The 15127-nt window shown below is 39.2% G+C and overlaps 1 protein-coding gene across 1 annotated transcript in view; it reads right to left on the bottom strand.

The window, feature by feature from the left end:
* slc49a4 (solute carrier family 49 member 4) overlaps positions 1 to 15127 on the bottom strand; it is a 55049-nt gene that overhangs the window by 32562 nt on the left and 7360 nt on the right. Inside the window, exons 3-5 of the mRNA XM_017421085.3 lie at positions 6971 to 7230; positions 6161 to 6290; positions 1683 to 1791 (exon numbers count right to left, since the gene is read on the bottom strand). Of these exons, the coding sequence (XP_017276574.1) occupies positions 1683 to 1791; positions 6161 to 6290; positions 6971 to 7230 (499 nt within the window). The remainder of the gene's footprint in view (positions 1 to 1682; positions 1792 to 6160; positions 6291 to 6970; positions 7231 to 15127) is intronic.

The following is a 15127-nucleotide window of genomic DNA, read 5'->3' as shown; positions in this document are numbered from 1 at the left end:
AGGATGACACAGATTTCCCAATACAATAATTAAAAAAGGCATTAGCAGTATTATTGTCATTCAGTGACAACTGATCTCTCCTGCTGCCTCGGAGGGGTCCCTGTCACGTCTCAATCAGGCTAGGCGACAAGATGAGGAAACAGATGACAGAGGCGTCTATATTTTCAGAAAGAACATGGATGTGAAAGAAAAAAAGCCGACAAAGGTGGCGAAACGATATGAAAGAGGATAAAAATTAAATGAAATTCGGAAACAGACAGAGGTAAAGCAACGCTGTCACATGAGTACACTTCGGAGGAGTGAAAATATTACTTGACTGACATCTGCAACACAGAGGTCAAACAGGAAATGAGGAGCAGGAAGCAGCAGGAAGCAGCAGGTGTGCTGCAGCGGCATCAAGGCTGCGGCATTATTGGCTCAAAGACAATGTAGCAATTATCAGCAACAAAAAGAAAAACAAAGGGGCACTCATCTTTTTGTTAGTACACCACCATGTAATAGGTAATTACTCATTTGCAATGAAACTGACTAATTATTGGAAAGCATGAGAAAATTATTAGAAAGGGAGAAATTGCTGGCTTGTGCCTGATGCTTTGTGTTCTGGTCCAGAGCTCTCACTGCCTGTTCTACTTTCAGAATGAGGAAAAAAAAAAACGCGATCTAGGTCACATGTTGCACTTTTATGAGCTGGTTATGTGTCAACAAGGACAGCTTTCGTCGGCAGTGATTTTAGATCAAACAGAAAAATAAGACAAGCTATAATGTATTTGGAGTATGCAGATGCGTGTCTAACTTAAGGAAAAAGATGATGCCTTTTCCCCATTAAAACACCTCCTCACTATTACAGAACAAACTGACTTTTAGTTACAGTATATTAGCGCTTCTCCACCTCAGCATGTTTAAATGCTCCCCTACAGTGTCTCGTTTATGTTTAAGCGCAGTTTTATTTTCTTTTGCCCAAGTCCTGTAGGACACCTAGTCTCACTGCAATACACTTTTTATGTTCCTAACCAGCGTGGATAAGAGAAATTTATGTCACTTTTGAGAACAAATTAAATCTAGGAGCAATCTGGCATGTGCTCCGTTACCTCTTGTCAAAAGCACAAAGCAGAGGTGTGACAAGAAGTGTCTCATCCGCTGCTCTCCTGGGTGTAATCCCCTCTACAGCAGCACCTGTCTGATGATAACCTTGAAAAGATGTTGAAATGCGGCTGTGTTAAGACTGGGATGATGCAAATTATCCAGAGCTTTTGTCTCTGACCTGCACGGTGCAGCCAACGGCAAATAAAATTCACTGCTCAGTGACTTAAAGGGACAGTTTAGATCTTTTGAAGTGGGGTTCTGTGGACAGGTTATGAAAAATGTATATCTTACAATGGCCTCAGTTTGGAAAAAGAGTTTAATTTGGACTGGGCTGATGAGCTAAAGGCTAGTCCGAGATCAAAGTGGATTTGTGTTGTTTCATGCAAGATGATAAGAAGCTGAGGATCATTGTAAGCTTGAAACGATGCATCTCAAAATGGAGAAAGTTGATTGGTCCCATCAGGAAAAGGAAAAGAAGGAAATCCTTCTACATCTAAAAGAAGTCACATTTATTTGATGTGTCCTCGGTTACCACGACCGTGTCAAGTTGAATGAAGAATGAAAAGGCATTTTGTCTTTTGTGCATATTTGTAGCTTACCTGGCTGACATTAACTGGTGTAAGGACCATGTCCAGGACTCCCGCCCAGCCGGCAATCACTCCAGTGGGGACTGCATAGGCCAGTGCAATCATCAAGAACCGAAAATTGCTAAAAGGAAACAAAAACTGATTAACAATTTGGCAAAAACGCAAAATAAAATTTCACAAATTTAACCAATTGTGCAAAGATTGATTGATAACATCCTAGGATAGCAGTATCTAAATAATGTTAAATCCTCCATTTTAAGTCAAAGTCTTTTTGAGTAATTATATATTCTATGAAAACCATTGTTATAAAAGATTTCTAGGATGTCTGGAAGAAGAAAATTTTAGCTAAAAGCAGCAAATATTTTCACTTAAGAAACTGAAATTTGACTGTTTAGCATGTATGGATGAGTATTAAATTAAAACTTTACAAACAGTTGAAGCCATTTCAATTTCCGAATTGCCAGTTTCTTAAGAAAATCAATGCTAATTAATTTATTAACTTAAATTAAGCTATAAAAACAGGCACCACCTTCCAGCTGTGAAAATCGTCTAAAATACTCGACAGCAACATCTGATGAAATCTTTTTGGCTCACAGTGAACTGCCTGCAACTAGAAAACCAAAAACATATTTTTCATTTGTTAGAAATGCACAGTCTGTGTACACACTGAGCTTTCTTTCTTAGGGTATATAGTACCTCTCCTATCATGTGATCCCAAATAAAATCACTTAAAAACACAACAACCCAATCTAATCACCTTTGCCCAATGAGGTGGCGTACTGATTTACAAATCAAAGCCTTGTTGCCTCAAATGAGGCAATTAGTAACACTAAGCAACTGAGAAATGAGGCCTCTAAGATTGTCTTGTTTTCTTGCTTTTGTCCTTTTGTTTTGTTTATGGACACTGCTGGCTCTAACATATTATCAACCTGACCATTTTATTATCCTTATCATGCACGGAGACCACTTAAAGCCCACATGGCTTCTAAAGTTCAAACACATGCAATTTACAAAGAGAATTTCCTAAAACACCTAATATGCATACAAAAGCATTGTTTCTGGGAAAAAAAACCTGTACACCCTTCCCCTCTGCTGACAATGGTGCACCTTGGATTTTTAATTATGGAAGGCTTTGACTCAACAGAAAAACAAACAGCCTGTGTTTCGGCTGCAGATGGTCCATCTTCTAAGCTACTTGGCCTTGGTCAGCGTATATGGAGGGACAATCATAAAAGCCCCCCTGATGGAGCGCTTTCTCTGCTTTCTCCTAGCACCTTTTTCATTAACCTTGCCACAACAGCAAGAAATCAATACCCAAGCACCTTTATCTTTATACATGATCTACTGTAGACGTCCAAAAGTAAGCAAGCTTCCTTTGTGAGTGGACGAAAAATTTTACCCCTTCTCTTCTTGCCCGTGACATAATGTTTCCAAACAAGTCTCAAAGCTGATGGTGTCATCAGCTAAGTGCTATTTGTCCTTGGTTAACCTGGCTGGAGAGTAATGCATCAAAAGGACAACTTTCAAATCTAAAATGAGTCTGACCAGGAAGGGAGGATGATCGATACTCGTGCTTTGGACTGTGAAGTATGAACCTCCCAGGGTCATTTTGAAACAATGATAATTTTACATAATGTTTAGACACATCCAGAGTTCTAATTAGACTGTTGCTGTGGAAGCAGATGTGAGCACCCTGAAGCTAAAGATCATTAGCTCAGATTCAGACAGGGCATATGGATAAGTGGATACATGATTGGATAAATGCCAGCCATATTAAATGATTTGTTGGCTGGCACCTGCTATGAGTTTGATATAAACTCACTACCTTTTCTTCATTAATGACCAAAGGTAAGCTGACATCTAACAGGGCGGTGACGATAGGCAACTAATTGGCAAACGACATTCACTAGACAGTCTCAAAAATGTCAAAATGTTTACAGGTGTCCTTAGTTTTCTCGCATAAGACTTGTTCAATTGAATTTTGAACATGTTCAAAAATTTGTGCAACAGATTTTCTCTCAAAATAGTCACAGAATTGTCACAAGTGACTCAAACCCTTCTCAATTTAATTTTCATAATTTTAGAGCATATTTTGACACCAGCACAGGATGACCAAATGACCAGGTCTAAAACCCACACTGATGATCAATCCATTGATTTTGTGGTCAGAGGTGGACAATAAAATATTGTGCACAGTCCAGAATAGTTTTGCTAGCCGTGTACAGAAAAAACTGGCCATGATTTTTAGAAACTGGCCACATCAAATGAGGCTACTGATCACAAACACTCAGAATTATGTAAGACTGCAACAGAAACTTTGCCTGTTTCTCACATTTTTGACACCGTTTCCAAGCTTCCATCAATCCTAAGCTACTAATCATCTTGCATAAAACAACACAAACCGGCATGAGACGCACAAGGCTCAGAGATCATAAAACAGACTGCTGCTGATGGATAAAACTCCCCGAACATCATCACTACTCATCTACTGAGCATCAGACACATCCATTTGCTGCAGGCCACCAAATTTCAAACTTTCTTTCTTCAGGCTGAGTCAGTGTTGATGTTGATTCCAGTCACCATTCCAGCTGATCTATAAAGTCATTTTCTGTATATTTGTCTTTGGCCAAAGATATAACCTTTATAACCTGCTAGATTGTGAAAAAGAAAACATAACAAAAGACTGAATTTGGGCCAAAGATTAGAGTCAACAAAATAAACAGCATATGGCTCAGGATGTTTAAGGTAATTTTTGACAGACACCATTTTAAACCAAATAAAAAGCTCCCTTTAGTGAAAGGCACTCCGACTTGGAAAGTGCACTGAGACAAGGACATAGTGTCAAGTTTAACAACACTGCTCTGTCCACAGATGAGCCTATCTTTTTATTTATTTGACATTCACGGGCCTGGCCAATGTTACTTCTTTGAAATATGGTAAAAATAATTAACAGACTGACCAACCGGTCAACCTCTAATCAAAACATCAGCATCAGCAAACACCCAAGGAAAGGAACTAGTATAAAGAAAACCCAACTCACACCTTCTTGATTTAATATTCTTATTTTTAACACCCTAATTTGTTCTCTTTTAATCCTGAAGGAGAAATTTGATTTCTGAGCTGTTAGATGTTTCACTCTCTCACCAGCTTCACAGTTACTCTGATGTCTGAAGGTGAAATAGAAGAAATAGAAAGAAAGGAACCCAAGAAAGTAAAATATTTGGGGTGTTTTGTTGCTAATGAAACACTTTATATTACTTTTCCATTGTTTTGACCTACAGGAGTTTAAGAGCACATATTGTCATGGGGTCAAAAAGCCAGTTTTCTGCTCTGTGCCCTGTCCCTGAAAGAGGATTGATGCTGCTGAACGGAGATACATGTTGCTCAAACAGGTCACTGGAAAGCTGCCTATCGCAAGTGGAACAGAACCCCTCTCAGCTGGACGGCCTAGTTAAGTTGGTGAGTTCGTGTGCATGAACGTACATCTGTCCAGAACTATGCATTTGGTTGATTCCTGCTTGGTCCCTTTGATCTATGTGAGAGACCCCTTACAGGAGTTGGTCAGAGGAATGTGGAAAGCCTGGCAATGTGGTGAAATGTGATTCTTACTGCAGGGGGAACAAATGTAGCCAACAACGCTGAGCCAGATCCCTGCTTGCTATAGCCCAGCTTTTCCCCTCTCTCCTCCAGCCTTTATTTCCCGGCCACCGCCGCAGGCCTCATTCCTTTACAAGCCAGGCAAAAGGCAGAGCACTCGCTCCTCAGGCAGCGCTGCTTCCTCGCAGCCCGGAGGATAAATATGGCCTTGATGGAAAGTGTGACTGTGTATGCTACAAGATTATAAAGAAGTGCGATTCAATTTTAGCTTCCCCTTGTGTCTTTCTAGTGAAGAAAAAAAAAACAAAAAAAAAAACAGTAAATAGATTCCACTGCCATCCAAGACCTTTCCTTAACAGAGAATCTATTTCTGACCACACACATCAGAGAGAGGCATCTTGAGAATACACAGTACGTATAACTGACCCTGAAAGCACAAATGCTGCGGAGGATGGTTTTTTTTTTTTGTTTTTTTTTCTTAAACAGCCACCAGAATATTATAGTTCAGCCAATAATTAAGAGGGAAGGCAGAGGGTTTTGATCACAACCAAAGCAGATGGTGAGTGGCAGACCCTGATTCAATGTCCCTCTGAAGCACTGGATTCTGTCATTTTAACTCTCTAAGACAAGAGGGGCCTAAAGCATCTGCAAATAATAAACCGTACTCTGTCAACAGAGCAGTTATGAGAATGTTGAAGGTGTAGCCGAAATGTTTTAGACCATAAAACATAAGCACACGTGAACGTAATTTCAAACACACATCTGTTGCTGTCCATCTAAATTGAGAACCTAAGTTAGGCATCCTAAATAATGCACTGAAAGATGAAAGCCTCCTCCTCAAAGACCTTTTAGAACAGAGTCTGGGTACACTGCATGAGCATCTGTGGTTTTACCTCAGAAGCCTGCAGATGCTGCTCCTGTAACTGAGTCTCTGGCTTGCTGCGGCCACACTAGGAGGGATTGGCGGACGAGATGGGAAGTAGAACAGGACGGCTGTAAAAAGCACAGCAATTGCAGCCAATTCTGTAGATAAAAAAAAAAAAGAAGAAAGAAATGTGTGAGGATTTTTTGTTGCTTCCCCCCCCCCACAGATACAGTAAAAACACTCAGACCAATATGACATTTTAAAAAGGTCAACATGACTCCTTAAAGTGGTCTGCAGATAACACTGAGATTAATTTAATGGCCGACTAGACAAGACAGTAGAATAAAAGTATCTGACAAAATCAGGCAATCTGGAAATCCATTTGACGGTTTAGCCGCTTCTTCGATTCTTCAAAACGACAAAAAAAGGAACTGATTACAAAAATATTTCACTAGGGCTCGTGTACATGCCTTTTTTTCCCCCCTTTTAATGACCTTTTGAAACTTCCGATTCACAAAACGTGCCTGCCCTGCCCTTCAAAAATTAATAATACCACCTTAGATTAAACAAAGCCGCTGCCTCAATCTATTACAGCATGCTTGTTTTTCCTTTCATCGTGCTTTTAATTTTCTGAATCAGTTAAGCATAACAGTCTCAGCAAGCTATTTTTCAGAGGCGCGGTCGCTAGGATTATAACTGAGGCTCTTGGCGTTTGTGCAAAATTCTTGAATCCCTGTTGCCTGATTGTATTTATATCCCTTGACGGGGCTGACACGATGTCGAAATGATGCGCTATTGATCCTCGGTGCTTTCGGGGGTTCTTGCTTTGTGTTCGTACCTGCATACATAACAAGCTGTATCCTGCTTTGAATGGAGCTGCTGGAAAGCGCTGCCGCTGCCTGGGAGTCATTGGGAGCCGGAACAATAAGTGGCCCCACTAGAAATGAAGCGGCGCCTCCCAAGTAGGAGAAGAGCGTGGCCACGGCTGTTGCTGTTGCTCTCTGATCGGGGGCGAACCATGTGGTGGAGAGGTAGGGGCCAGCGCTCATTATGGTCGGCCCGGCCAAACCGTTTAGAAACTGGCCTCCGTGTATCATCCTGTGCAGAAAAGGAAGGCGAGTGGTTTCAAATTGATAGCGACAATAACAACAAATGATTACGTACCACTTTAAATTGATTCTAGTCTGAGTTTCTCCCCCCTGCTGGTCTTTGTCTGCAGCGTGTGGATATGCAATCTAAAATAACACTAATAAACTATTGAGGTTAAAAGGTAAACAAATTAAGACATGCAGTAATGAGTGTCTGATATAAAACTGACAGCCGGGGGAATAAAAACAAGATAATTATCTCGGGGGGATTTTGTGAAACAACTTGATCTGAGAGAGCCCAACTTTCAGCCTCAGTTTTGCACCTTCAGACTCAGCTGTGGGAGACAGATGTATTCCGAGATGTCCCCTGATGACAACAGGCCCCCTTCAACACTCTCTACACCCATCTGACTGAGACAGCCAGCCGCAGGAGACAGCTCACGGCTGATTGATTGTCTGTACGCTCAGTAAAGACACGATTCATTCAGAGCGGTTGAGGCAGCTCGGTGGGGGGAAAGGGGCAGGGAAGAGTAAGGAATAAATGAAAAATGGGACACAAAGGGGGAAATGTTACATTAAATCTGAGCTTTTGGTGTTCTCTGAAAATAGTATTTTAAGAGTCCAAGTTGTCATATGTTAACTTTAACAGATTGTTTAAACAGTCGGAGGTACAGTTTGTCCAGTTTTCACAGGCGTGGTAAATCTTTGTGATATTGCTTTTCACTGCCCCTGGGCTTCACAGATGAATGTGTCAGCAGAACATAAAGAGTTGTGGTCAGTGGCAAACAGATAGAGTAACTTGTTCACCCTATATCTTCTTCCCACATCTTAAACCTGATGACATCCTAGCTTACACAGCTTCACCTACTCAATTTCTCTGAGGCCCTTACTTTTTTTTATTCATCCCTTCTTTCTGTGTTTTTTTTTTAAACTCAACCTATAAACTAACTTCACTGCATGTGTATTAAATGTTTGACATTTCTAAGTAACACAGACCCCACAGTGACCGGTTTTATGTCCCTCTGAATGCACAGTCAGTAATTTTAGGGTTTCTGATCTTGTTTTCTTTGTTCACGCGGGAAAGTTTCTGACTCCTCCTCATACAGCTGTCTGCTTTGAATGAGTGAACTCGGCAAGATCGATGGACCCAGTGAAGGCACAGTGCTGCATTTTGCCACCACCGCTGTCACGTTGTCATTTTCACTTTCACATGTAAGGCCACTGTAATTTATCCCTCTGTTCTGTTATCGAACTGCATGCTTTCAATTAAACAAAAAGTAAGTAAGTAAGTAAAAAAAAACAAAGTCCTCCAACCTCAAAACAACTCAAGTAGTTCTCTAACGTCTCTCACAACCTTAAAGGGACAGTTCAGATCTTTTAAAGTGCTGACCTCTTCCCTTGTTTGTAGTAAAGGTAACTTTTAGCAGCCTGGCTTCTCATAATAAGCATTTCCACTTTTTTTGACTTGCGCTATAGGCTCCCAGACTCAACTCTATCTGCTGTGTCTTCACGCCTGGCCTGCTATTATAATTGTTCTTGTAAAAGCGCTCGCCCTCCCTTCTTCAGTCTTTGTTTAGACTTTGCTTTGAAACGGCCTATAAGACGCCCTGTAACCACACTGTCCCAGCCTTACGTACTGTACGTGCACTCTGTTCTGCTTGGCCCTCTGCACAAAGAAAAGAAAACTTTAGAAGACAGTTTCTCGTCCTTGATTATTCTTGTTATGCAGATTTCCGTAACAGGAGTCATCAAATGAATGTTTTATTGCTCCCCTCATTTCTAGAAAATATCGAGTTGATTAAAAATGATGAAATAGTACCACTATAGGAGTGTATTGAACTATTTTTTTTACTAACCATTTAACTAAGCTTTAATGTTGGTGACCTTGTCGATAGAGAAAGACAGTTTTTGTCTAGAAATTGAATTACCAAAAGGCTTTATGGGTAAGTTGCCTCTACAGTGTAGATTTTGTTCAATTTGTAATTGGCATTGATTGCACACGCTGTGTCACATTGTGATACCTACTCTGTAAAACACTTTGTATTGACCAAATCATAAGAATCTTAGCTTTCCAACAGTTTGTCGAACGTGCTGCCATTTATACACAACAAAACAGTGATTGAGATCTCTTCATACATGAACACTCAGATGTAGAATAAAACTATCATACCTTGAAGTAATGACCATCACCCGCTGCCTTTTATGACAATGTTTTAAATAAAGAGCTTGCCTGATTTGTTCGTGCTTTAAGTATGCGATGGGGATGACTCGCAGCTACTACCACACCAAATTGTAGCTCAAAATCTGTAAAATTGCCAGAGTTGGAGCCATTTTTTGTATTTTCTAAAGTTGACTAGACGTGGTGGCAGCCATCTCAAACCAGGCTGACCCAAAAGATAACCAGTGATAAATGTACTGCACAGCCACTTTCTGAAAGTTTGATCCATTCACTTGAGATATTTTGCTAACAGACAAGCACACGCACAGAGGCAATTACATGATCACCCACCTTTCCTGGCAGTAGGCAATTAACTTTTTTTAGCGTAAAGAATGAACACACACACACACACAAATAGCTTCCTACTTGAGAACAAATTGCCCAAAACATGTTAACATCAAGTTTATTCCTGAACAAAGCAAATTGTGCTTTTTTACAGTGGTATAAAGCAAAATAAGCGAAATAATAACAGAGACGATTCGGGTGATTCTTGATTCGGACAGGCAGGTTTTAGGTAGGGAAGTAAAAGTTATGACCAGTGCTGAGGCAGTCCAGGAACAAAATACTCTAATGCTCAGCTATGCTGTAACCTCCTGAAAATGATACAACTCTATTTTCTATCGTCATTATTTTACGATTAAGACTTTGTTGTCGCATCCAAAATTATGCATATTTAGTCTAAATATAAAACATCTAGCTGTTTACCTTCTAGTTTGTTGAATTGACATATCCCTCATTTTGTTAGAATGAAGCACTTGATGCAAAAGGTACAAGACAACAGCTCTGATATTGAATTTATGGTTTATCGAGGACGTATTGTACTTTGTGCGAGTATCACTTTCTCAGTCTGTGTTCCATAACTTTCTGTGCACCTAAAGGTTTTAAAGCCCAAAGTCCACATCTGAGGGAGTTATTGTGCCGGAAGAAGTCATTGGCTTTTTGCTTATTGAATGTCTCAAGCAAAAGCCATAAGTCTTTGACTGAATGAGAAGCTGTCTTGCAGATTTTTGATGAATTAACTTCCTGAGTAAAGCCCACTAAAGGGACAGGCGATGAAACGGAGCCTTTCAGACAAAGTTAATGAAGTCTTTCTTGCACAGAATGACAAAAATAATGTGTTCAAACATTAAAAGAAGAACCTATTGAAGCAAACTGTAAAGCTGTAAGCAAGGCTAAAAAATGGCTTACTTTTTTGATAATCTAATGGTCTTGTCACAACTTTTAGGAGTTGAAACACACATGACTGCTCATTTTCAATCTGAATTCAGACACAAGTCTTTTAAAATGAGCATATTTGATCTGCACTGCTAATAATGTCTTTGATACCCACTGGATTTTGTTTGCATACATAACAAAGTCTTTAATAAGTCAAGGCAATAGAAAATAAATTCATGAAACTCTGACTAATTTCAGCAAAAATCCCCAGTGCCAGCCAGTTTTAGATTTGGTGATGAAATATTTCTCTTTCCACAGAAAAGCTCACATGCAAGACTGGTCTAAATGCACCCTTGTATTGAATACATAATGTTTTTGCCCTTGTGTGTCTGTGTGTGAGAGTTCATTTGTCTGTAGTATCAGCAAAATAGCTCATGAGCCATTGGACAGATTTTAATGAAGGTTTCAGAAAGTAGTCATTGGATGTACATCTACAACTCATTGACCTTTGGTGATATTCCTTTAAGGACATGCTTACATAACAATAACATCCAGTTTACCTTTGCAAAATAGTTAAAGCAAGAAAGATAATCACAATAATTTCAATTCATAAATGCCACGTACAGTCACCCCCTATTAAAACTGGATAACATTTTATATATTTTGCATAAATATCAATACAATATCAAGGTTTTGAGGCTTCAAACCATTATGTAAATGTTGGTTGTTTTTTTTTCCCCAGCAGCTGATCTGCAACTTTGTGTACAAATTGCAAAAAAAAAAAAATGCAGGTAACTGAAGTGAAAAGAAAAAACGAGCATATTAAACACAAACTATTTAGTCAAGAAAAAGGGCTTTATTATGACAGCTTTTAAAATGTTTGGTCAATGCCCTTCCTCACTGTCTAATAGGTCACATGATAGATGTGAACTCAGAAATATCTGGAATATGACAGCTGATGAGGAAGGATGGTGAACAACCTAAAGATGAGAGGTCAGACGAGGAAACTGCACTGTGGCTGGAGACGGAAAGCAGAGGAATGGAGCAGCTCTTTCAACTAGTGATTTATCACTATTGATGAATCCTGTCAGACTGAATTTGATGGAGAATGAGACATAGTAGCCAGTGCTGTGGCAAAATCATTGGACTGCTTCTGGTCCGCAAGGGCTTATAGACTCAATTCAGCTGTCAAAAAAAAAAAGGCCAACCCAATTCTACCTTAAAAGTGGTACCACAGCAATCACCACAGTAATATAACAGCCTGCTGCAGGACCCACAGTGGGTTCTGATGACCAATCAGACTGTGTCTGAAGGATCTACCCCAGACAGACTCTTGCTAATCACACAGCTGTTCTGTATATTAATGCATTAGACAGTTTGATGGAGTCTAATTCAGATGGCAAGAGAACAGTATGAATGAATTAAACCGCAAGAGAACGAGGATAAAAAGTTGACCTCTTTGAGTAGAGTGCAGACGTGATCACAGCAAAGTCTAAGCAGTGATCGCTGATGCATCCACTGATCCTTGTTTGAACTTTGAAAAAAAAAACAAAAAAGACATTATTTTTCACGACTCTTCTTAAGCGGCCGAACACATAACAAAGGGGAGTTCCTCTGGTCAGTGTTCACACGTTCACAGCTTCCTTTGATTTTTAAAATAAGCTCCTGTAAACTCAGAACAAAGAGGCACTTTACTTCCTTAAGGGGTAATCACAAAGAGAAGTGGATTCCTTTTACACATAAAAAGATATGTGGAACAACCAGATCTGCAGGGGGAGGGAGGGGGACATTATTGTTTTGAAACTATGACACTTCTCTACTGATCAGCAATGCACTTGAATGAACCGTCCATATTTTGAGAGCCACTGAGACTCCTTCCTCTCACACATTCAAAGCCCTTTTTTTAGCTTCACATGTCCAATACAAAAGGAGCAGCCAGTTCATGAGCTGCAGCACATCCGCAGCAACACATGAAACTAAACAAAACTTTTCCAATCTGCTTCCATGCTCTCTCACCTCTACTGCAAAGCAAATACTGACATCTACTGGTGATCCATAGGGCCACAATACGCCCGTACTTCTGTTTATTCAGAGGATCCACTGCCATCCATTAAAACATGGCATCAAAAGCTGTGACCTATTGCATTTATTATGCAAATTAAAGTGAACTGTGTCACACTAACATTTGCTGTGTGATTAATGTTATCTTGGCTTTCACTGTGCTTTCTTGTTTTCTCCGTTTGAACAGAAAATCCAAAGAGTTAAAGGTCATAGCTGCTATGGGGAACTTTGCAAAGAAAAAAAGGAGGCAGCTGGGATTTTTTTAAGCTCATCAGACACCAAATACTGATGTATGCTGCTGTACTGACGCATTCAGGTTAGGTGACACTTAAGCATGGGCTGTAGAGAAACTAAACTGGGAGGTTTTTAGTTGTGATATCACTTTGCCTGACTGTATTCAAAATAAGAAGTTTCCACTTCCTAGTTTCTATGCAGTTCCATTTCCTCTTTGCAGTAAATGCCCTGATGTAACTCTCATGATAAAAAAAAACGTGTATGCACAAAAGTGTGCAGTGCTTTGAAAGTAAAACCTGAAGAGGTTCAACTTGTGAAACAATATTGGACATTTTTGACAGTTTTTTAAAAAGATGTTTTATTTCAGATGTAGTTTTATATTATATGGCCAATTCTTACCAGCTCAAAGGACTTTAAGATTAAAATCTGACCTAGGAAAACACCTCTTCCATCATTTATCTACAGGCTGTAAGCCAAAATTGAACAAAATAAAGAAATACTGCAGATGCTTTAATGTGGGGTCTTGTAAAAAGGTTATAAATAATTAATATCTTACCTGGTGTAGATAGCTCCTCAACCTCCATTTCCGAAAATAAGAGTCTAATAATCATCACCAATCATCATGAAGTCTGATCAGATGTCATCTTAAAATGACTACAATCACATTTCACAGTGTTTTATGCAAATGTTTTTTTTGTTTGTTTGTTTGTTTGTTTTTTTAACCATCTACATTATAGTCAGTTCCACATTACACAAGTATTCATGCAGAAAAATCCCCATGTTCCTGCCGGAAGTGTCCCATTTTACACCTGAAGTGAAGTGCTACAGATAGTTTATGCTGCTACTATTTGCACTTGCAAATAATGTAAAAAACTGGCAGGAATATCAAGGTTTATATAATAGTGTTAGCATGAACTGCTATGACCTTTTTTTTTTTTACCTTGGAGTTGGTTTAAGATAGCTGCATTCCGTTCAGACTAACCATTAGCTTGTCAACCCAGGCGTAACTCATACTGCATTCCAGCTGTACTTGATAGTTGGAATATCTGAAATCCAAGTCAGAAAAAAAATCTACTGAAATGGCCCCAAAGTCAGAATTCCTGACCAGCCCTGTTTTCAAAATCCAATATGGCTGACTGCCACAAAAAAACTGGTGATAGCTGCAAGAATAAACTTTTTATTATCACTTCTGTTGATTTGTATCTCAATAACTCAGTAACACAGGTAGCAGTCTGACCACCAGTAGTACACCTGTTGGTACAGTGTGTGAATGCACAGAAAGCAGATAATTCAGTTGTAGTACTGATGGTATATTAGCCTGGTCACTGAGCACAACCATTAACAAATCCTACTGGATTCCAAGTCATAACTGGATCACGATGAAGTCGAGTTTCACGCCATTATAAATCCGATTTCTAGCTTCTGAGGTAATAAAAAACACAGCATATTTTTTTAATACTCTAAACTGATTTTTTTTTTTTTTTCAAGAGCAACCTATAACAGGTAAAATATTATTCATTTATAACCTTTCCATGTGTCCAACCTCAAAAAATCTGAACTGTCATTTTAAGATAAGTAGATCACATTACTTTACCCTGCTTTACTTCCTAATATACTGTTGGAGGTTTGAAACAAGAGAAATGCATGTGTAGCACATACGTACTTGCTGTTGAATACTGGAAGACTGTGACAAAGTGAAGATTTGACCCAACCTGCTGGCTTCCTTGGATGGATAACATTTTACGAATTGGCTTTTTATAATGGCTGTCACATACATTTTTGTACAGTGCTCTGAGATGGCTTTTGTTGTGACTTGGTGCTATATAAATAAACTGAACTGAATTGAAAAAACAGGAAGAACACTGGCTTTCTTTTCTTGGCGTGACAGAAAAAGTCATGTTTGAGAAAAGTGAGATTCAAATCCACTCATTTCTGGAAACATTTGGAGTTTTCGTTATTGATGAAATTAAAGCTTTGTGGACATTCTTCTAAAGTCTTACTGATAACTAATATTTTCTTTATCTTACAGCTCATAAAAGGGGTAAAAAACACTTTAAAGCTATTGTCACAAGCTTTTAAGCATTATCAAAGCTACAGTCATAGAGGTGTGTTTTTACCTAATTAAACTTGACAATTAGCTCATTTTCTCTTATGCTTTTGTGATCATTTTTAAAAAGTAATCACCATTACCTCATGTGGCCTCGGTAAATTGCCCCTGAAAACAGATCAGAGACACATG

Source organism: Kryptolebias marmoratus, linkage group LG6, assembly GCF_001649575.2.
Source record: "Kryptolebias marmoratus isolate JLee-2015 linkage group LG6, ASM164957v2, whole genome shotgun sequence".
In the NCBI taxonomy this organism is placed as follows: Eukaryota; Metazoa; Chordata; class Actinopteri; order Cyprinodontiformes; family Rivulidae; genus Kryptolebias; species Kryptolebias marmoratus.
The sequence above is the reverse complement of the archived record's forward strand: the minus strand, read 5'-3'. Positions and strand labels throughout refer to the sequence as shown.